This window comes from Oryctolagus cuniculus, chromosome 6 (genome assembly GCF_964237555.1).
Source record: "Oryctolagus cuniculus chromosome 6, mOryCun1.1, whole genome shotgun sequence".
Lineage (NCBI taxonomy): Eukaryota > Metazoa > Chordata > Mammalia > Lagomorpha > Leporidae > Oryctolagus > Oryctolagus cuniculus.
The window spans coordinates 81,272,945-81,294,136 of NC_091437.1; the positions used below are offsets into that span (position 1 = coordinate 81,272,945).

Consider the following 21,192-nt stretch of genomic DNA (forward strand, 5'->3'; position numbering starts at 1 on the left):
TCTCACTGTCACTATGCCTTTTAAATGCATGAAAATCAATAAACATTTTTAAATAAAGGTCAGTCCGGTTTAATATTGTTCTGTCATTTAAAAAACTTGCTGGGACCAGCGTTGTGGCCCAGCAGGTTAAGCCACCACCTATGATGCTGGTGTCCCATTTGGGCTTCAGTTTGAGTCCGGGCTGCTCCACTTCTGATCCAGCTCCCTGTTAATGTAGCTAGGAAAGCCACAGCAGATGAGCTGGTGTATTTGGGCCATGCCACCCATGTGGGAGATACAGATGGCTTTGGCCTGACCCAGCTTTGGCCATTGAGATCATTTGGATAGTGAACCAGAGAATGGAAGATCTTTCTCTGTCTCATTCGCTCTGTCTCTCTCTTTCTGTGTAACACTGCCTTTCAAATAAATGAATATATCATATATACCTTTTTTTATTTTTATTTTTTATTTATTTGAAAGAGTTACAGAGAGAGGTGGAGACAGAGAGAGGTCTTCCATCCACTGGTTCACTCCCCAGATGGCTGCAGCAGCAGGAGCTGTACCTATCCAAAGCCAGGAGCCAGGAGCTTCCTCCAGGTCTCCCATGTGGGCTCAGGGGCCCAAGGACTTGGGCCATCTTCCACCACTATCCCAGGCCACAGTAGAGAGCTGGATCGGAAGAGGAGCAGCCGGGACCAGAACCAGCGCCCATATGGGATGCCGGAGCTTCAGGCCAGAGCTTTAACTTGCTGCACCACAGCGCCGGCCCCCGTATATATCTTTTTTAAAGATAAATAAGAAGAACTTGCTTTGGCCTCTCCTTAATCCTCGCCTATTTGCACTTTAGTAAACTGAATGCTGTTTTGTTCCCCTTTGGATTAAAACCTATTTGTTGAGATGCTTAAAGCAATTTCGTTAGCCCCTGTGTTATTTTCCTGGGGCTTCCACAATAAAGAACATAGATGGAGCTGTTTAAGCAACAAACATTTACCACATAGTCCTGGTGGCTGGAAGGCAGGCACTGAGGTGTCGGCAGAGTCAGTGTTTCTGAGCCTCTCACCTGGCTTGCTGTTGGCCCCTTTCTCCCTGTGTCATCACAAGGTCATCCTCCTGTGTGTGCCTGTGTCTTTTATCTCCTCTTCCAGTTAAGTTGGATTAGGACCCACCCTAGCAGCCTCATTTTTAACTTAATTATGCCATTAAAGGTCGCAGCCCCAAGTTCTTAGGGACTATGGGTTAGGATTTCAATCTGTGAATTCAAGAAGAATGCACGGAACCCATTGCAGTCTCAGTAATGCTTGCTCCAGTTATGGTTGCAGGCTGTGAGAAGCAAAAAGACCTCTGTAGAGCTGGACCCTCCAGCCGGGTTTTTAAATGGCATGGTTTTGTTTTCTCAACCTTAGGAAGAACTAACGCCGACGTGATGACCGCCTTATCCCAGGGCTACCGGATGCCCCGCATGGAGAACTGCCCAGATGAACTCTATGACATCATGAAAATGTGCTGGAAAGAAAAGGCGGAGGAGAGGCCCACGTTTGACTACTTGCAGAGTGTGCTGGATGACTTCTACACCGCCACAGAAGGGCAGTACCAGCAGCAGCCGTAGAGATGCGCCCATCCCTTGGGCGCTACTGCCCCGATTCAGAGAAGTGGCCATCCTGGGCTGCACCAGCTATCTCACGTGCTGGGCCAAGCTCCTGAAAGCCAAGGCTTCATCTCTCAGGAAGAACCCCTTTGACTAAGAATCCTCTTAGACTGATGCCCAGTGCCCTTCGGCTGGTCATCTTGCTCTGAGTGACCAACATCTGGATAGAGCCCTGGGAGAGACCAACAACAACTGCTCACTCCAAAAATACTCCCATGCTGGCCCTCAGTTATGACTGGATGTGTGACTCAAGAGGTTCAGAGACTGTGGTAATAAATCTCCAGTCGTAGCAGAACTACACTCTTTTATAAAGCGAAGATAACCAGATGCATAGCGTGACCCTTCTTTGCAATTTTTCTGCTTTGGCTTCCTTGTTTAAAAAAAAGATGACTAATCCAACCTGTTAGATTTTGCAAGTGAAGTCAGTTGCTTAAAAATGTCTTTCCCAGATTTCAGTGGGTTTTTTTTTTCCCCTCATCCTCTGAAATCTGAGACAAACATCTTCCTTTAGTGGACACTGCTCGCATCCGCTGGACATGCAGCTGCACCTCTGTGTCCTGTGATGTGGTGTTCTCAGCTGCCCCGGGCCCAGCCAGACCTCCCAGGGAGAGAAGAGCATCAGAAACTGCTCCGCCTTGATAAGTATTCTTGATGGTCCAGCCTTTTCAGTCCCACAGCATCCTGTGACAGTGTCATGTGGAAGAATAGTAAGATTCTACCAGCTGCAGAGCCTGGTCAGGCCTCCTAAAACATAAGTGTTCCTTTGTTGCTTCACATGATTTGAACATTATTTTAAGGATCAAGTGTTAATTTTAGTTGCACTGTAGAAGGTAAAAAATGTTACCTTTGGGGCTATTTTTATGACTATGTGGTCTTTTCTATTCTAGCCTGTTTAAGATGTGTGGGAGACTATTTATACCCAAGGATATGAAGGAAAACAGGTGACTTCAGAGGCTCCTATGAGCCATGAGGGCAGCTGAGTCAAGAAATTTTGTTTACTCCATTTTTCTACTGTCAGCTTTGAATGGGAAATTGCTGTATCACGTTTCACTTACCCTGTTGTGTATATACCTAATATTTCTATTTTTGATTTTATTTTAATACACATGGCCTAATAACATCTTAAGTGTTTTACTTGTGTTTAACTTGATTTTCAACTGGTATCAATGTGAAGGTGAGTGCCAGCGGAGGGTGGGGGTAAGAGACAGTTACCCCGTTTTACCTATGCAATTTCTGTCTCCACCCTTTGAGCATTTCAGATTGGAGCTGGATGCCTGGACATCCCTTCGTGGAAGTCAGATAGGATTTGTTTGCAAGTTGGCATAACAGGCATCATTAAAATTTCATTTTGTGTGTTTTCCTTAGGTTTCAGTTGCCTAAAACATTTTACTTCTCACTCATTTTTAACCTCTTCTCCTGTGTTACTTTCTAAACTATTCTAAAATTCTTGATTCACAAAGATAATATTATCACCACATAATGTCTGCACAGCTGGTTCCTTGGTACACGGTGGTTAAGTTTTCTCCATACACCTCCCTGTTCACATCTTGTTTCAGAACCACATATAATACCACATACCACATGGAGGGAAAGTGTAAATAATCCCAAAGACAACTTAGAAAACTACTAAATTTATCCTCCTTTTTGTTTTCTGCCTTCAGTTCAGCTTCCTTTTGACTTTCCTTCTCAATCAAGCTTATGATCCTTTTACCAAGTCTCCTTCCTACTGTGCCATAGGCACTGGCAGTCTTGTCCCAAGAATATATCAAAGGTCAATAAGAGGAGGAACCCTACTTACACTATGGGTAGATCAAGAGCACAGAAATAATTTTAGTCATAAACTCATTCCCAGTTCTGGCTACGGTGCTTGCTTTCCCTTTATTCTTCCCCTTACTCCCACAACTCCCAGAGTGTTGTTTAGTGAGAAACACCAGCTTCAGAGGTGCTCAACTGGATTAAAAGAAATGCTCATCCTACAGCTTGGCTCCCCAGCTCTTCTCACTGCCAGGTTCTGTAGCCATTCACGAGCGTTTCCTGCTGCCGAGCGCATCTCGCAGGCGAGATCACACTTCCCACCGTTCCTCTGGCACCTGTCCTTTATTTTCTGCTTCTTCAGAGAGGCTGCCCTTCTCTGTTTCCTGTGTTTTGACTGCATGAAGTTTTTAGATGGAGTGAGGGTGAGTGAGGGTTGCTCTTGTGCCTGATGGAAATGGTGACTACAGACACCTGAAGATATCTATCCACCAGCCCTTGCTCGGGGCTTCCTTTTATGCTTTGACGTTTTATAAAAATCATCTCTAACTCACACAACAGTGCTGAAAGAGCTGGACGTGCTAGCTCTGTTTCACAGCTGAAGGAGGTCAGGTGCATCCAAGGCCATGGAAGGAATCTGAATGACTTGGCTTCATGTTATTCCTTGTGGAATAAAACCAATGAAATACCTATTCAACAGAAGCTCTCTGACTCAACTGGACATCAGAGCGGGCAAGGGTACTACGAGTCCACACAGATGTGAGGGGAAATTCCCACTAATTTATTTGCAGATGAAAAAATCATGCAAGAATTGAACTTGCCCCTTTAGATAATTTTCAGAGATGACACTTTTGGATAAAATGTTTTGATAATATTTGTGCTCCACTTGGTAACATGAAGATGTATGAAGACCAATATAATTTTATCCCAGAGAGTTCTAATCTGATACATATGTAAGAGCATGACCATTTAATTTTATTTCTCTACTTTTACGAGTGTGTGAAGTACATTAAGTAGGCGTGCCAGAAATTTCAGAGACCCCAGAAGGCCAAGGTGTGTTCCTGAATAATTTCCCTTCAGCATGGAAATGATGACAGCATTCTTGACTTCCATCTGTAGGTCACTGGAAAGACGTTAGAAATAATCTAGCTTGGCCAACCTGCAAAGGTAACACAGAACTCATAGAATCAAAAGCATCCTTATCTACACCCCCAGATGTAGGTGCCATATCCTAGGGGCAGAACGTTATCTGTGAATGTTTATTATTAGCTTTTTGCCAGGATTGGGCAAAAGATCCTTAATCCCTTATCTGCTTCTCTTAGCATCAAACATGCTTTTGCTAATACAATGAGTAGACTGAATGTTTGGAGGTAAAACCTCATTGAACAGCAAGGAAGAAGCTTTTAATCAAGTAACAACATTTCTGCAGCAAAATGCCTGCATATTCACACTAGTGGGCTGAGTATAGCCTATAAATAGCTTCAGTTAGTTTTGGTAACCAAGTGAGTTCTAGAAAGTTTTTTTTTTTAAATAAAGACTTGTTTACTTGAAAATCAGAATTACAGATTGAAATAGAGAGATCTTCCATTTGATGGTTCATTCCCCCAAATGGCTGCAACAGGTAGGGCTGGTCCTCACCAAAGCTAGGAGCCAGGAGCTTCTTCTAGGTCTCCCACATGAGTGATAAGGGCCCAAGTATGTAGGCCATTTCCACTGCCTCCCAGGTGCATTAGTAGTGAGCTGGATTGGAAGTGGAGCAGCCAGGACTTGAACCATCTGCTTAACCTGCTGTGCCACAACGCCAGCCTCTAGAAACATCTTTTGGCTCTCAGAGTTTTGGAGTTCAGAATTGTGGATGAGGGCTTGTGGACCTATACCCTGATGGCTTGAAGAATTTGCCAGAGCTGTCCTTATCAGGCAGTGTCTTCCATTCGAGTGGAGCACACTCATATTGGGTGTGCTTGAAACCCATTCTATACAGCCATGTTCAAAGAAACAAGCTGTTTATCTTTTTCCTTGAAACAGCACAATCAGTAAGAAAGAGCATCTCTGGCCAGGTACCACTTCCCACCTCGAGAGAGTCTGACGCATAGCAGCTCAAGTGGGCAAACATCTGGTGGTTCCAGCTGACCACTGGCTATGGGTGGGAGCCATGACAGTTACAGGGTGCAGTTCTGGGCCCCTGGGGAGCTTCATAAGGCACCCCATGCACAGAGCGGTGCTCCTTCATCACACGGAAGCCAGTGCACACAGGGGTACCACATTCAGTTCTCACACTTGATGGCAGGCCCTCAGATCTTAACTGCCCTGGTCAGGTCACTTTAGGGTGCCCCTGAAAGGATGGAGAGTCATCAGGAGCCACAGGTGTTCCTTGATCTGATGGAAGAGAGCAATGAAATCAGTTGAAAACCTTTGCTCTGTAAAATAATCATGTTTTGAAAACTTCTTGGTAAAATTAGTTTGTTTTTATTGTCAAAATAATCACTCTAATCTCTTTTTTGTCAAAGCTCTTCAACTTTTTTATTTATTTATTTATTTGGAAGGCAGAGTGACAGAGAGCAGAGACAGAAAGAGAGAGAGATTTCCATCCACTGGTTCACTCCCCAAATGCCCTCAATGGGCAGAACTGGGCCAGGTTGAAGCCAGGAGCTCCATCTAGTTCTCCCAGGTGGATGGCAGGGGCCCAACTACTTGAACTTCATTTGCTGCCTTGCAGGATGCATCATCAGGAAGCTGGATTGGAAGCACAGCTTAACTGGGACCTGAACCTGCACTCCAATATGGGATGCAGGTGACCCAAGAGCAGCAGCTTAACCTGCTGCACCACAATGCCCACCCCAAGCCATTTAACTTTCCATCAGGTTCTCTACGGGCTGATCACAGCCTCTTGCTAATGCATACCCTGACAGGAAGCTGATGGCTCAAGCAGTTGGGTCCCTGCCACCCATGGCGGGGACCTGGATTGAGTGCCCAGGTTGTCTTTGACCTGTGCCAGCCACAGCTATTCCAAGTATCTGGGGAGTGAGCCAGGGGGTGGGAGTGCACTTTCTCTCTCTCTCTCTCTGACTGTGGATGGGTTGGTTTGCATGGGAAATGTAGGTCGCAGTGGAGTGGTTTGCTGTCCATAGGAACTGGCAAGCCCTAAGAGGGGACAGTCCCTCAGAGTCAGTAGGGCCCAGATATCAAACATCACAGTATAGAAAATAAGTGAACAAGGCCAAAGCCAACATCACAGTGGAAAAGGATGAAACAGTAGCAGATCAGGGAAGGTTTTTGCAATCCTAAGGTCATAAGGCAGAGATCATGACACAGCGTCCCACCCCCTGCACCTGGTGAGCTTCCTAAACCCCAGCTAATTGTCCTAAGTGGTAGGAGAAAGAAGGAAAGAGGATGTCCCTGTTGAGACAGCAGGGAAGGAAGGGAAGGAGGGCACAGACACTGAGACTCTGAGTGGAGGCCAGTCTATGGCTGCATTTCTGCTGCAGTGAGTCAACCACACAATATCCTGCAACCCATGAACTTGAACTGTGAAGACAGTGCAAGGGCTTGGAACAGCTGAGATGAGTGTGGAAGAGAGGTATGAGTGGAGCTTATGCACCAAGGTGCAATTGATGCAGCACACTGGGAATAAAATCACATGGCTGCAATGGGCACCTCTCATCTGGGGCTTCCCTGAGCCTGCACTCAACTGTTGCCCGACACACCGCATACCTGCTGACGCTGGAAGCTGGGCCCTGCTTACCAGCAAGATGGTTCCTGCCACAGCTTTAGGAATGCTTATGGTTTAAGAATATAAATTGGGGACCAGCATTGTGGCAAAGCAGGTAAAGCTAACACCTGCAACGCTGGCATCCAATGTGGGTACCAGTTTGAGTCCTGGCTGCTCCATGTCCAATTCAGCTTCTTGCTAATGCACCTGAGAAAGCAGCAGAGGGCAGCCCAAGAGCTTGGGCCCTGAACCCATATGGGAGACCCAGAAGAAGCTCCTGGCTTCTGGCTTCTGTCTAGTCCAGGCCCAGCTGTTGTGGCCATTAGAGGAACGAACCATCAGACAGAAGATCTCTCCCTCACTGTCTCTCACTTTCTCTCTTTAACTCTGCCTTTCAAATAAGTAAAATAAATCTTTAAAAAACATTTAAGCCAATGCAAAAGACATTTTCTAAACCTCAATGTGTCACTGGTTTGCTAGGACTGCGGGGACAAAGGCCCATGACAAACGATGGCTTAAACAGCGGAGATTTACTTTCTCATAGTTCTGGAGGTTGGAAGTCCAAGACCAAGGTGCCAGCAGGGGTGGTTTCTCTGAGGCCTCTCCCCTTGGTTCGCAGATGATCGCCTTTTCCCTGTGTTCTCGCAACGTCTTTCTTTTTCTTTCTTTCTTTCTTTCTTTCTTTCTTTCTTTCTTTCTTTCTTTCTTTTTTTTTTTTTTTTTTTTTTTTTTGACAGGCAAAGTGGATAGTGAGAGAGAGAGAGAGACAGAGAGGAAGGTCTTCCTTTTGCCGTTGGTTCACCCTCCAATGGCCGCCACGGCTGGCGCGCTGCAGCCGGCGCACCCCGCTGATCCAAAGGCAGGAGCCAGGTGCTTCTCCTGGGCTCCCATGCAGGTGCAGGGCCCAAGTACTTGGGCCATCCTCCACTGCCTTCCCGGGCCACAGCAGAGAGCTGGCCTGCAAGAGGGGCAATCGGGACAGAATCCGGCGCCCCGACCGGGACTAGAACCTGGTGTGCCAGCACCGCTAGGTGGAGGATTAGCCTATTGAGCCGCTGCACCGGCCTCACAACGTCTTTCTCCTCTGTGTGTCTGGTCCTATGCATCTCTTCTTAAAGGACACCAGAGATACTGGACTAGAGTCCACTCACATGACCTCATTTTAACTTTACTTCTGTGAAGGCCCTGTTTCCAAATATGAGTGGTAACAGAAATCATTTTCAAAATCAAAGTTAAGGGCCAGTGTTGTGGCACAGCAGGTGAAGCCACCGTCCGCGACACCAGCATCCCATATGAGGCTGGTTCAAATCCCTGCTGCTCCATTTCCAATCCAGCTCCCTGCTAATGTGCCTGGGGAAACAGCAGAGGATGGCCTGAGTGCTTGTGCCCCTGCCACCCACCTGGGAGACCTGGATGGATTTCCAGGCTCCTGGCTTTGGCCTGGCCCAGCCATGGTTGTGGCATTTGGGGAGTAAACCACCAGATGGAAGATTTCTTTCTCTCTGTCCCTTTCTTTCTATCTCTGGGACTCTTCCTTTCAAATAAATAAATAAACTGTTTTTAAAAAAAATCAAAATTAAGTTGACTCAGCCAAACCGAGGATTTAAACTTGGAAACAAGTCAGTCGCCAGAGCTGGTTGTTCCACCAGCCTAGGTCTGGTTGCAGGGTTTATACTTTCCTCACAGGGTGCATACATACACTGAATCAGGTTTAGAGCATAAGGATTTCTATGTGACCATCAATTACATTGAAAATCACAGACAACCTCACTGAACATGAAGAACGCCTGGTCATAGCTGCCACACTTGGCTGTTGATTAAGGACCTGCATTACATCTCCATTCATTGCCACATGCAATGTGATCCCCACGCACAGGGAGGACAACAAAGGGGCCTTCAGTGACTCTTCCCACAGTGGCCAAAAGTCCGAAAGTTCACTCCTTCTTTAAAAGTTTTATGTATTTTCCCTTTTTCTGACAGGCAGAGACACACAGAAATAGAGAGAGATCTTCCATCCTCTGCTCAAGTACTTGGGTCCCTGCCACCCATGTGGGTGACCCAGATTGAGTGTGGGGCTTCTAGCTTCAGCCTGACCAACCTCACTCCTTCTTAAGGTACAGTAGAGGTCTCCCTTCCCATGGCTGAAGTTTAGCTGATCCCTGTTAGTGTTCATTGAAAGCTCTTGTGACCTGAGACTCAGCTGCAGGGTGTCTTTGTAGCATGGGCAACATCCCAGCTGACTCAGGCCTCTAGAGTCACTATTTAAGTACACACAGGTATGCATGGATTTGAAAAGCTTTTGTAAACTTATCTTTTAATTCCACTTTGAAGTACCTTCCTAGGGTCACATTCAGAGGTGCTGAGGGTTAGGACTTAAACTGATGGGATAACCCTCAGTCTCTGGGGAAATCGAGAATGTGAACTAATACTGCAACCAAAGGACATCCAACTGCACTGGCTGGGTGGAGCAGTTGGGTTGTCCACATTTTCCTATGCTCAGCCTGATATCGCATGGGTGTATTTCAGAGCCTAGGGACTTCCACCGGCCCCTTCTGCAGGCAGCACATGGGCCTGGACAGACCGTGCACCACCAAGCCTCAGTTTGCTTAAGATGTACTCTGCCACCTTGCAGAGCTATGGGCTATCAGCAGACAAAAATGATTTGAGGGGCTGGCACTGTGGTGCAGTGGGTAAAGCCGCTGCTTGGAGTGCTGGCATCCCACATGGGTGCCAGTCAGAGTCCCGGCTGCTCCACTTCCAATCTAGCTCTCTACTATGGCCTGGGAAAGCAGTAGAGGATGGCCCAAGTCCTTGGGCCCCTGCACACATGTGGGAGACCCAGAGGAGGCTCCTGGCTTTGGATCAGCACAGCTCCAGCCATTGCAGCCAACTGGGGAGTGAACCATCCTGTATTTATTTTGAAAAACAGGGGCCAGAGACAGACTGGCAGACCAATACACAAAGAAATGGATCTACCATCCATTGATTCATTTCGCAAATGCCACAACAGCCCGTGCTGGGCCAGGCTTAAGCCAGGAGTCTGGAACTCCATCCAGGTCTTCCATGTGGGTAGCAGGAACCCAAGTGCTTGAGCCATCACTGCTGCTTCCCAGGATGCACGTTAGCAGGAAGCTGGGATTGGAAGAAGAGCCAGAACTCAAGCCCAGCACTGACATTAGATGTGGGCATCGCAACCAGCATCTTAACCACTAGACCAAATGCCTGCTCTATTCTTTTTCAAAACAAAAAATGATTGGGATGATCCAAGGGTATAACTACACTAACTTAAGGGTGCTCTGGGATATTAAAAGAATAAAGGAAGGACCAAGTTTCCAGGGGTCTGACTGATAGAAATCTTTGGTGAAGAAGTGGAAAACAATGATGAAGGCTCCATGGGACAAGAAGAGAGAAGATAGAGACGCTGCTGCAGTCAATTATGTGGCCCAGCCAGCTGCTGGCTGTCAGCCACCATCTTATCCCATCAAGGTAGGAAAAAACTGCTGCACACCCGCTGCTTGCAGTTTCAGTGAGAGGGAAATCCACAGTCACCCACTGACTTTGATTTCATCCTAGAGAGCTGATGGGGTCCAGCAGGGAAGCCGACTCTTCCCTTTCCTTCCCCGCTCCTGCAGAGCACCATCCCTGCAGTGGAAAGTCACGTAGTGTGTCTCTGATTGCTCCCAGCATCACAGTCAGAGTCAGGGCGATGTGTGGGGCAAAGGACAGATCTCCTGCATTCTGTGGGAATTTGGGGGCATTAGCCCCAGAGCTACACTCACATTCCCTACATGAGTAAGGAGGATTCACCTTAGCTTCTGGGGGTTAACACCAGAAGCAAACCATTATAATCCGTTCCCATCCTGGGAGATTTGGGTAATGGCCCCACTATATCCTGCAACACTAGGACAGTAACAATCCATTCTAAATTTCTCAGTGCCACTGAAATTTACCAGGTGGACATAGGGGAGAACATACCTCTATTCCACCTCTCTGGACTCACACCTTTCCAGAGTAAAATCTCTATATACCTTGCAGTCACCCTGTAGGACTGCAACAGGGTTCTGTTCACGTCCCTGAGCCCTAGGACTAACACTCTTGATATTATAAGCCCCAGCACCAGTTGGACTCTCCTAGCAGACATGAGGAAGGATCCATCTGTATCATACAGTCTCAGCAATTGGTGCCACAAACCCCAGCATCACTCAGACTTGCCAGTAGGACAAGAAATAATAAGGATCAAAGAAGAAATAAATGGAATTGAAATGAAAAAAAATCAACAAAACAAAAAGTTGTGTTTTTTTTTAAAGATAAATAAACCTCAAGCCAGGATAACAAAGAATAAGAGAGAAAAAATTCAAACAAATAAAATTGGAGATATAAAAGGAGACATTACAACTGACACCATTGAAATACAAAGGATCATAAGAAACTACAAACTATATGCTAATAAACTGGAAAACTTCGAAGAAATGGACAAATTCCTGGATTCATATAACCTACCAAGATTAAATCAAGAAGATATAGACAACCTAAACAGACTCACAACAAGCAAAGAGAAGTAATCAAAAGTCTTCATAGGCCGGTGCTCTAGTGCAGCGACTTAAAAGCCCTGGCCTGCAGCGCCGGCATCCCATATGGGTGCTAATTCAAGTCCCGGCTGCTCCACTTCTGATCCAGCTCTCTGCTATGGCCTGGGAAAGCAGTAGAAGATAGTCCAAGTCCTTAGGCCCCTGCATCCATGTGGGAGACCCAGTAGAAGATCCTGGCTCCTAGATTCGGATCAGCTCAGCTCTAGCTGTTGTAGTCATTTGGGGAGTGAACCAGTGGATGGAAGACCTCTTTCTCTCTGGCTCTACCTCTCTCTGTAACTCTGTCTTTCAAATAAATAAAATAAATCTTAAAAAAAAAGTCTTCCAACAAGGAAAAGCCTGGGACCTGATGGCTTTACTACTGAATTCTAGAAAACATTCAAAGAGGAAGTAACTCCAATATTCATCAAACTATTCTAAAATATGGAACATGATAGAACTCTGCCAAACTTTTACGAGGCCAGCTTACTTTGATACCAAAACCAAAGACACAACATGAAAAGAAAACTATAGACCAATACCTTTAATGAACATAGATGCAAAGATTATCAACAAAATACTAGCAAATTGAATCCAAAACCACATCAAAAAGATCATACATCACAATCAAGTGGTATTTATCCCAGAAATGCAAGGGTGGTTCAACATTTGCAAATCAATAAACATAATAAATCATATCAGTAGAATAAACAACAAAAACCTTATGATCATCTCAATAGATGCAGAGAAAGCATTTGGTAAGATTGAACACCCTTTCGTAATAAAAACCCTCCACAATTTATGTATAGAAGGAACAAGGGACATTCTGGGGGCATGCACTGTGGCATAGTGGGTAAAACCACCACCTGCAGTACTGGCATTCCATGTGAACAGTGGTTTGAGTCTTGGCTGCTCCACTTCTGATCCAGCTCCCTACTAATGTGCTTGAGAAAGCAGTGGAAGATGGTTCAAGTACTTGGACTCCTGCACCCACATGGGAGACCCAGAAGAAGCTCCTGGATCCTGACTTCGGATTGACTCAGGTCCAGCTTTTGGCGCAATTTGGGGTGTGAACCAGTTGCAGGTTACAAAATAAACATACAAAAAACAATAGGAATTTAATCCAGGTCTCCCAAATGGCTGGCAGGAATCCAACTACTTGAGCCATCCAGGGTCTGCATTAGCAGGAAGGTGGAGTCAGGAGCCACAGCCAGGACTTAAACCAGGCACTCTGATATGGGATGTAGGTACCTTAACTGGCCTCATCGCCACTAAGCCAAAGGCACATCCCCACCTGAAGTTTGAAATCTGAATGTAAAACTCCAAAAAAGAAACCCTGATGTTAGTACTCCAAGGAACGCAAAATAAGGATAGGACCTCTCTCCACTGAAAGACAATTTTTAAAAAGTCAGAAAGAAATCTGTCTTCATTCCTCGAATACCTCAGTTCCTTTCAAGTGGAGGAGTCTGGAATCTGGACTCTGGTGTTAACTCTGCGATGCACAATTGGGGTGGCACAGGAATAGAGCTCAGTGGAGAGCTGAGGGTGAAAGATGAATTCTCAGGGAAGAACCAAATTCAGCCTCCCATGGCTCTGCCTCCTAACTGAGCTCTTGAAAGGGTAATGTGACCAGCATGGGACAGGGTTTGAATTATCCTCTCCTGGCTTTTTCTAAACTAAGTTGAATTAAAACAGTAGCACACATTTCTTTTCTTCCCCCTCTCCCCTACAAGACTTATTTATTTATTTTTAAGGCAGAATGATAAAGAGATAGAGAGAAAGACATAGAGATCGTACATCTGTGGGTTCACTTCTCCAATGGCCACAACAACCACGGCTGGGCCAGGCTGAAGCCAGGAGCCAGGAATTCCATCTGTGTCTCCCACTTGGGTGGCAGCAGCCCAAGTATCTGGGCCATTATCTGCTGCCTTTCCCTGATCATTAGCAGGAATCTGGACTGGAAGTAGAGAAGCCAGGATGCACAGTGCTGTTCCAATAGGGGTGCTGGGCATCAGAAGTGTCTGCTCAATCTATTGCGCCTCAATCCCATCTCCTGGCACACAGTTCTGGCTCTCAGCACAGCAGTGACCACGTGTGCTATGAAGGGCAACAACCAGCTCCAAACGAGGCTCCCTTTTACCAGGAACAGTCTTAATTTCCCTTTTGTCAGCTGGTTTGGCGCTCAGTCCATGACCTTTGGCTATTTGCATAGTCCGGACAAATTTTTCCCTTTCTTTTTGTGGGTTAACCTCATACCAAATCAAGAGCTCTAAAAATATTGATGCTGTTACTGAACCCTGAACCACCTCTGAAAATCTTTTAATTTTTCTTAAATATTTTATTTATTTATTTGAGAGGCAGAGTTATAGAGAGAGGGAGCGACAGAGAGAAAAGTTTTCCATCTGCTGGTTCACTCTCCAAATGGCTGCAATGGCTGGAGCTGGGCTGATCTGAAGCCAGGAGCCAGATGCTTCTTCTGGGTCTCCCATGTGGGTGCGGGGGCCCAAGGACTTGAGCCATCTTCCACTGCTTTCCCAGGCCATAGCAGAGAGCTGGATCAGAAAAGGAGCAGCCAGGGCAGGAACCAGTGCTCATAAGGGATGCTGGCGCCACAGGCAGAGGTTTAACCTACTACACTACAGCGCTGGCCCCCAGAAATCTTTAACATGTGAAATAGTGTTCAATTGCTTAAATAACCTTTAGGTCCAAATGGATTCGTTGCATCACTATTTGTAATTAAAAAATATTGAAACTCTCTAATTGGTTAAAACATTCAGTCATCATTCTGTACCCAGAATTCTGCAGTACACCCAAGATATTTATGTGTCAGTTTTAGCCAACTATAAAGAAAAGGTTATTGAACTATGTAGAATGTTGTTATATATGTGGAAGAAAGTGGGGAAATGTCCACAATATATTATTCAATAGAAAAATCAGAATATGTAAGTATTTAAAGAATGATTAGATCTATTTTAAAGAAAAATGCAAAATAATTAAAGTGAAAAAATAAAAATAGAACACTTCATGAAATCACACTGGAATAATAATACAGATTGAATGGACTTTTTTTCTTTCTACTTTCATGTATCTTTCAATTCTAATTATCATATATTACTTTAATAATGTAAAAGACAAATCTCCACATAAAAATCTGGCTGAATCCTCTTTGTAGACTGAGCAAAATAAATCTATTAAAAAGTAAACAAATTGCTTTTAAAAATCCACAGTGGGGCCGGCATTGTGAGTTAAGATATACCTTCAAGTCTCAGCTATGCCACTTCTGATCCAGCTCCCTGCTAGCACCTAAGATGGTAGCAGGAAATGGCCCAAGTGCTTGGGCCCCTGAATCTACGTGGAAGACACAGTGGAAGCTCCTGCCTCCTGGCTTCAGCCCAGCCCAGGCATCACCATTGTTGCTGTTTGGGCAGTGAACCAGCCGACAGAAAACCTGTCTGTCTCTCTCTCCCTCTCTTTCTAACTCTTTCAAATAAATAAGTAAATCTTTAAAAAAAATTCACAATGACACAGTTATATCAAAGGGATGCAGGAGCCAAGAGAAAGTGCTTCCAGTGATGAAAGCTGGAAAAAATCAAGTAACAAACTAAAGAAAATGGTATTGGATTATAACCCAGAGTGTGAGGGAGAAGGGAAACCTTTCTCAAAATTCCAAATAATTGATGTGGATCCTCCAACTTCAAGGAGGTGAAGCCTAACTCCCCACTCTGCAAGTATTCACCGTACATTTCCTTCCAAAGGGTACAGGGTGGAAAGGGGAGAAGTGGCTGCACAATGTAGAAACCCGATACACACTTCCTCGGCCTGGTGGTCGAAGTCAGCCTCAACCATGAACTGCTATGGTGATCACATGTGTGCTTGATAGGATGTGATGAAATAGCACTGTGTCTCTGTGATCTTCATCCCATAAGCCCTTAACCTCACGCCAATCATAAAATAAAAGTGAAAAAATTTCAGTGAAGAAGCAACCAATACCTCTCACAACCATGAAGGTCACCAAAAACAAAGCAAGTCTGAGAAATTGCTACAGCCAGGAGAGATGCAAGGAGACATGGTGACTTCAATGGAATGGTGACTGGGTTTCATAGCTGACTCTGGCTCCTGCCTCCTGTCCTGTTAATGAGCACCCTGGGAGATAGCTCAAATAAATGAGTTCCTGCTACCTATGTGGGAAACCTGGATTGAGTTCCTGACTTACAACAAAAGCCCAGCCTGATCTGAGCCATTATGGACATTTGGGGAGTGAGGCAGCAAATGGGAGCATGCTCTTAAATAATTAATTAATTAAAAAAAAATATATACATATACACATATATATACACACACACATTTAGTGGTATTCTGGAAGGATCCTGGGACAGAAACAAGACATCTGGTAAAAACTAAGAAAATATTAAGTGTGGACATTTGTTAAAATAAAGTACAGGGGCCAGAACTGTGGCGTAGCTGGTAAAGCCGTCGCCTGCAGTGCTGGCTGCTGCACTTCTGATCCAGCTCTCTGCTATGGCCTGAAAAGCAGTAGAAGATGCCCCAAGTCCTTGGGCCCCTGCACCTGTGTGGGAGACCTGGAAAAAGCTCCTGGCTCCTGGCTCCTGATCAGCACAGCTCCAGCCATTGTGGCCAATTGGGGAGTGAACCAGCAGATTGAAGACCTTTCTCTCTCTCTCTCTGCCTCTCCTTCTCTCTCTGTGTAACTCTGACTCTCAAACAAATATTTTTTTAAAAGAGAATAAAGTACAAACATGAGTTCATTAGTTGTGACAAATGTACTAAAATAATGTAAGATGTTTACAGTAGGGGAAATTATATGCAACTCCATGCTACTTTAGCAATTTTTCTGTAATTCTAAAATGTTCTAATGAAATCAAACCCATTACCAACAACAAAGTAAACAAGTTCATGAATCTGTTGTTGGGACCAGAAAAAGACACAGATGGGAGTCACCATGCTGTCATCTACTTTTACTGAACAGCTCAAAGAGTTATCTTATGTAATAAGGCTGTGCTTGTTTTAATTGTAGATGTTATTCATGAAGTTAAATCTTCATTAAGCACAAAAATAAGAGAGAATTTTTCTCCCACTTTTGGAAAACCCCAAATAATAAACCAACCCATGATACAGTCTTTAGAAGCCTTTGGTAGTTTACTCCAGTCAATTGAGGAGCAGCGCCATCTGGTGTTCCATCATGTAAATGAACCAGCAGATTACTGTTAATTCTGATTTCAAAACCAAAAGAGCAATGAATCAGAAACATGAAAGTAAACACAAGTACAGAAGGTACCCATGATGTCAAATGACTTCTGAGTATCAAATTTAAATGACCTGCCTTAATTGGGAACTCCATCGTAGAATTTGTTTACAAAATATCTACTTCAAAAGCTCAATCCAAATTCAGTCTGCTTCAATATGAAGAAGATGTGAAGCATCTCACAAGAAATACTTGCAGTGCAAAAAGATTAAGATAAAAAAGTGCAGTGGCTAAAACAAAGAAAAACTATGGGTAGAAAAATAATAAAACCAGATATTATATTAGAAAAATAAAATTACCAGATATTATGTTAGAAAAATAATATAACAAGGGTTGCACAGAAAAAAAAAAAAAAGGCCTCTAAGACTGGGCATTTAGCTCAGCAGTTGCCTCCACTTGGAACACCTGCATCCCATATTGAAGTACCTGGGACTGAGTCCTAGCTCTGTTCTGATTCCAGCTTCCTGCTAATATGCACCTTGGGAGGCAGCAGATAATGGCTCAAGTACTGGAGTCCCTGCCATCTATGTGGGGGTCCCAGACTGAGTTCTGGGCTCCTGGTTGGCCTGACCCAAGTTTGGATGTTGTGGGCGTTTGGGGAGTAAAACAGTAGATGGATGATCTCTGTTTCTGTCTCTCTCTGACTCCGTGCCTTTCAAATAAGATTTTTAAATAAAACAATTTTTCATTTAAACAATAATGTACATGAAAGAGATTTTATCAGAAACACAAAGAATGTAATAATATAGTCACTTTAAAAAAGTCATTAAATAACTTCAGCATCATCACATAGTAGATCTCAATTCCAAGTGTCAGTTCTAGAAACTATAAAGCTCTGACATAACTGCTTTTTTTAAAGTTAATATTGCTATTTAACTTTAATCCAATGCTTAACATAAAATTCCCTTTCTTAATAAGACTGTGCTTATTATAATATAATATCCTTATTCATAAAGTTTTATCTTTATTAAGAATAAACAATAAAAGAGAAAAATGTAATCAATTAAAGCCTAAAATGTTTCAAGCGAAAAAAATAAAATGATCGACTAATACATATTGTTTTTTGAACCTGAATAATTTTTTAAATATGTCATAAAGAAAAATAAACCCAGCTGAAATAACTGGCACCCTCCAATCAATGTAGCAGTTTGCCTGTAATATAAATGGCAAAAATGCACAGTTTCCCCAATTTCCTATGCACTTGGTATATAGAATAAGCAGGAGGAGACCTCACTCTAGTTATCCATGTGAGTGTCACTTATTTTTTATTCAAGAGGTGGAGTGACAAAGACTGTCAGTGTCAAAAGGGATGATAGATTTAGTAGAATTCCTCTGAGAAATGTCCTTTCATAAGGACATCTATGAAAAGACATATTATGATGATGATTATATCCTTTCATAAACCAACTTCTAAGCTGATTTAAAATGAATAAAAATTATAAACAATAAAACATTTCCTTGATTGAGTTAGGTTTTCAGTTTTAATGCAACCCCTCACTATTTTGGTATTTGTAGCATAATTAACTTCAGAAATTATCACCTGATACTGAAAATTTTTTAAACTATGATTGACGGTATGAAGATGTCCCTTGGAATTGGGTAGATTTAAAACTTGAAGATCGCAATGACTTTCTGTGCCATGGGTAGGCGAGATCTGTAGCTCGAGGTCTGGAGGGGGCTTGGATACAGGTGCAAACACATAACCACCCACAGCCCAGGCAGACCAATGACTGGGGTTGAGGGGGACATTTTATTAAATTTTCAAAGGAAAAAAAAATCCCCTCTCTGGAATCTCTTCAAAGTTGAATTAAATTGTGTAATTATTTAAATTTGCTCTAGTAAATTTTATACCAGTCCTGAATCTCTGGGATTAATAAAAACATATAAAGCTGCTTTGTGCTGTAAGTGAAGTCTGGGACCTGATGAAGAACTAAAGAGTGTTCTCAAAAAGTGGGGGTGGGTGGGGAGGGGAACGAGGTCCTGAGGGCTGGTCCAAGGCCACCACTGCTGCCTACCAGGGCGCTGGGGCAGGGGGAGGAGCAGGGTAGGAAGCCTGTCCTGTAGCCCAGCCAAACAGTAAAGGGGAAAGGAACACCCCGGGACCCTGCTCAGAAGGAAGTGGGGACCGGAATTGGGGCTTTCGGTGTGATTCCCCATGGTTCTTGGGCACATCCGGGGGTGCATGAACTTGATTCCAGATGTATTTCCTTATTACAATTTATTATAATGAGTTGTCACCCTCCACAGAGCCCTTGGAACCTCAAGGAGAGCAAGAGATTCAGAGAGAGAGAGAGAGAAAGTAATTGACCCCCTTGGGTAGACTCCTTCTCTTCCTTCAACATCCAATTGAGCACAGAGCTCCCCAAGAAAGACTTGGGCAATGTAGGGAGGAATGACTGGCGTAGCCAGTTCAGTTTGCTCTCCTGCTGTTACGGGAGCACATCTTGCATTGTTTCCTGTACAATGCAAGCTTTTGAAGCATAACGGTCAATGTCCTATCGGAGGAGTTTTGACATGTCTATGCTGTCATGTGTAACATCAACCGTCCTGAAGATGTACAGCATTTCCTTCAGCCCCAAATGTTCCCTCTTATTCCTCTGCACCCTCTGTCCCCTACCCCTGCCCCAAGCCATGGCTCATACACTCCGTCACCAAGATTTTGCCTGTGTAAAATTTTACAGGAATGGAATCAGATGGCACAAGGACTTTTGGTTTGTTTTTAGAGGATGAAAGACCTCATGGGCTTGCCAGTTTCTTCCTGTGTTCCTGTTGCCCTCAGCAGCCATCAAGACCCTGGCAACACTACTTCTGTGGCTGCAAAAGCCCTCCAGTCCTCTTGGCAGCTGACTACTTTTCAAGGTCAGGAATGGGCCTTCACCATGTGCTGTAGGTGAATATTTGCCAGAAGGGAGTAACTAGGAGACTCCTGAGATTATTACAGCAAAATTTGGGTGATCTCCACTCCACCCTTTCAAAGATCTCCCTCGCAGATGAAACTGAGTTCCTACATGGCATGTTTGATGTAGAAACTATATACTAGCAGGCCCTGGCCTCCCACAATCTCCACTCTCCTTTCCTTAGCTTAAAGTTTCTTTGCCCTGCTACTATGTTTGCAAATCAACCTCTTACTAAAATCAATGCACTAAATGGAGGGAGTGATGCTGTGGGTCCCACAGGGTCCCAGATCTCAAGACTCACACAAGGTCATTTATGTCCTCTCTAGAGAATGTCTTGGTGTTCAACCTCATCTTGAGGGTTTTTCCAGGAACTCCAGTGCCTGAGTATAAAGCAAGCTGGAGCCTTCTTTGCCATCATCACAATTCCTGACAGAACATGACAGTGCTGCCCAACTACAGGAAGGCGTGTACACTGCAGATCAACCAGAGCCCTGCACACGAGCTGAACACCCACCTCTCAACCCCAACTTCAATCCAAAAGACACTTTACCCTCAACTCCTCAAAGAGTCATGAAACTAAGCCATAGCTGCCTGGCTCCTTGCTCTCTGCTTTGCAAATAAACACACACTGTCCTCCATCCCATGACGGGAGTGGTTGGCTTGCTGCGCCACAGGTGAGAAGGCCCAAGTGTGTGTGTGGGGAGGGCAGGGGGGCAGATTCAATGATCGAGCCAGGCAGGAGGAGTGGAAAAAGAGGGTGTAATGGGGAAGAGGAAACACTGACAAGCATTCCACAATGGTGGAAAGAGGCCTGAGAGCCAAGGTAAGGCTGGGTGCAGTGCATGTCGGATTGGAGCAGGAAGAAAACCCTGGCACACAAATTGGTTTGTTTTCTTTCCCCAAATCCCATGTCCATTTCAGTTGCTCTCAAAGTACTTTATAAAAGATTTACCCTGGAAAAAGTGAATGGGAAGAAAATTCACTGCAGGTCTAAGTTTGCGAGGTGGTGCTGAGGAGGCAGAAAAGAAGAGAATGAAGTCGCCTGCAGGAGACCACTGAGAGGTCAGAAGCCAGCCACAGCCAGGGAGAGGTCCCACAGGCAGGGCTCCCGCCCTGGCCTCTGCCAATGAGCTAACTGGCTCTGGACTGAGTTGGGTGCAGCCCAACAGGGTGCAGGAACCACACCATGGCATCGAGAAAGGGCCCCTGCAAAACCTGATGGTTCAATCTTAGAACTGAATCTTCCTCCATGAGTCAATAGAGAACAGAAAGCAAGAAGTTTGGCTCTTTGCTTTTCATCTCCCTGAGGGAAATTCCTAAAAATCAACTTCTTGTCCACTCACATTCTATGTCACCTACTGTGTAAAGTGATTTGTATC

At 44.5% G+C, this 21,192-nt stretch overlaps 1 protein-coding gene and 1 long non-coding RNA gene across 5 annotated transcripts in view; one reads left to right on the forward strand and one right to left on the reverse strand.

Annotated features, from left to right (window-relative positions):
• Positions 1-2,744, forward strand: part of LYN (LYN proto-oncogene, Src family tyrosine kinase) — a 141,840-nt gene extending 139,096 nt beyond the window's left edge. For all 4 annotated transcript variants that reach the window (XM_002710497.5, XM_002710498.5, XM_070076619.1 and 1 more), the window contains exon 13: positions 1,383-2,744. In XM_002710497.5, the coding sequence (XP_002710543.1) occupies positions 1,383-1,585 (203 nt within the window). In that variant the 3' untranslated portion in view covers positions 1,586-2,744. The remainder of the gene's footprint in view (positions 1-1,382) is intronic.
• Positions 2,745-4,330: 1,586 nt separating this feature from the next.
• The window catches only part of LOC138850253 (uncharacterized), a 34,828-nt gene continuing 17,966 nt past the window's right edge, over positions 4,331-21,192 (reverse strand). Inside the window, exon 2 of the long non-coding RNA XR_011389996.1 lies at positions 4,331-4,535. This is a non-coding gene — a long non-coding RNA (uncharacterized lncRNA). The remainder of the gene's footprint in view (positions 4,536-21,192) is intronic.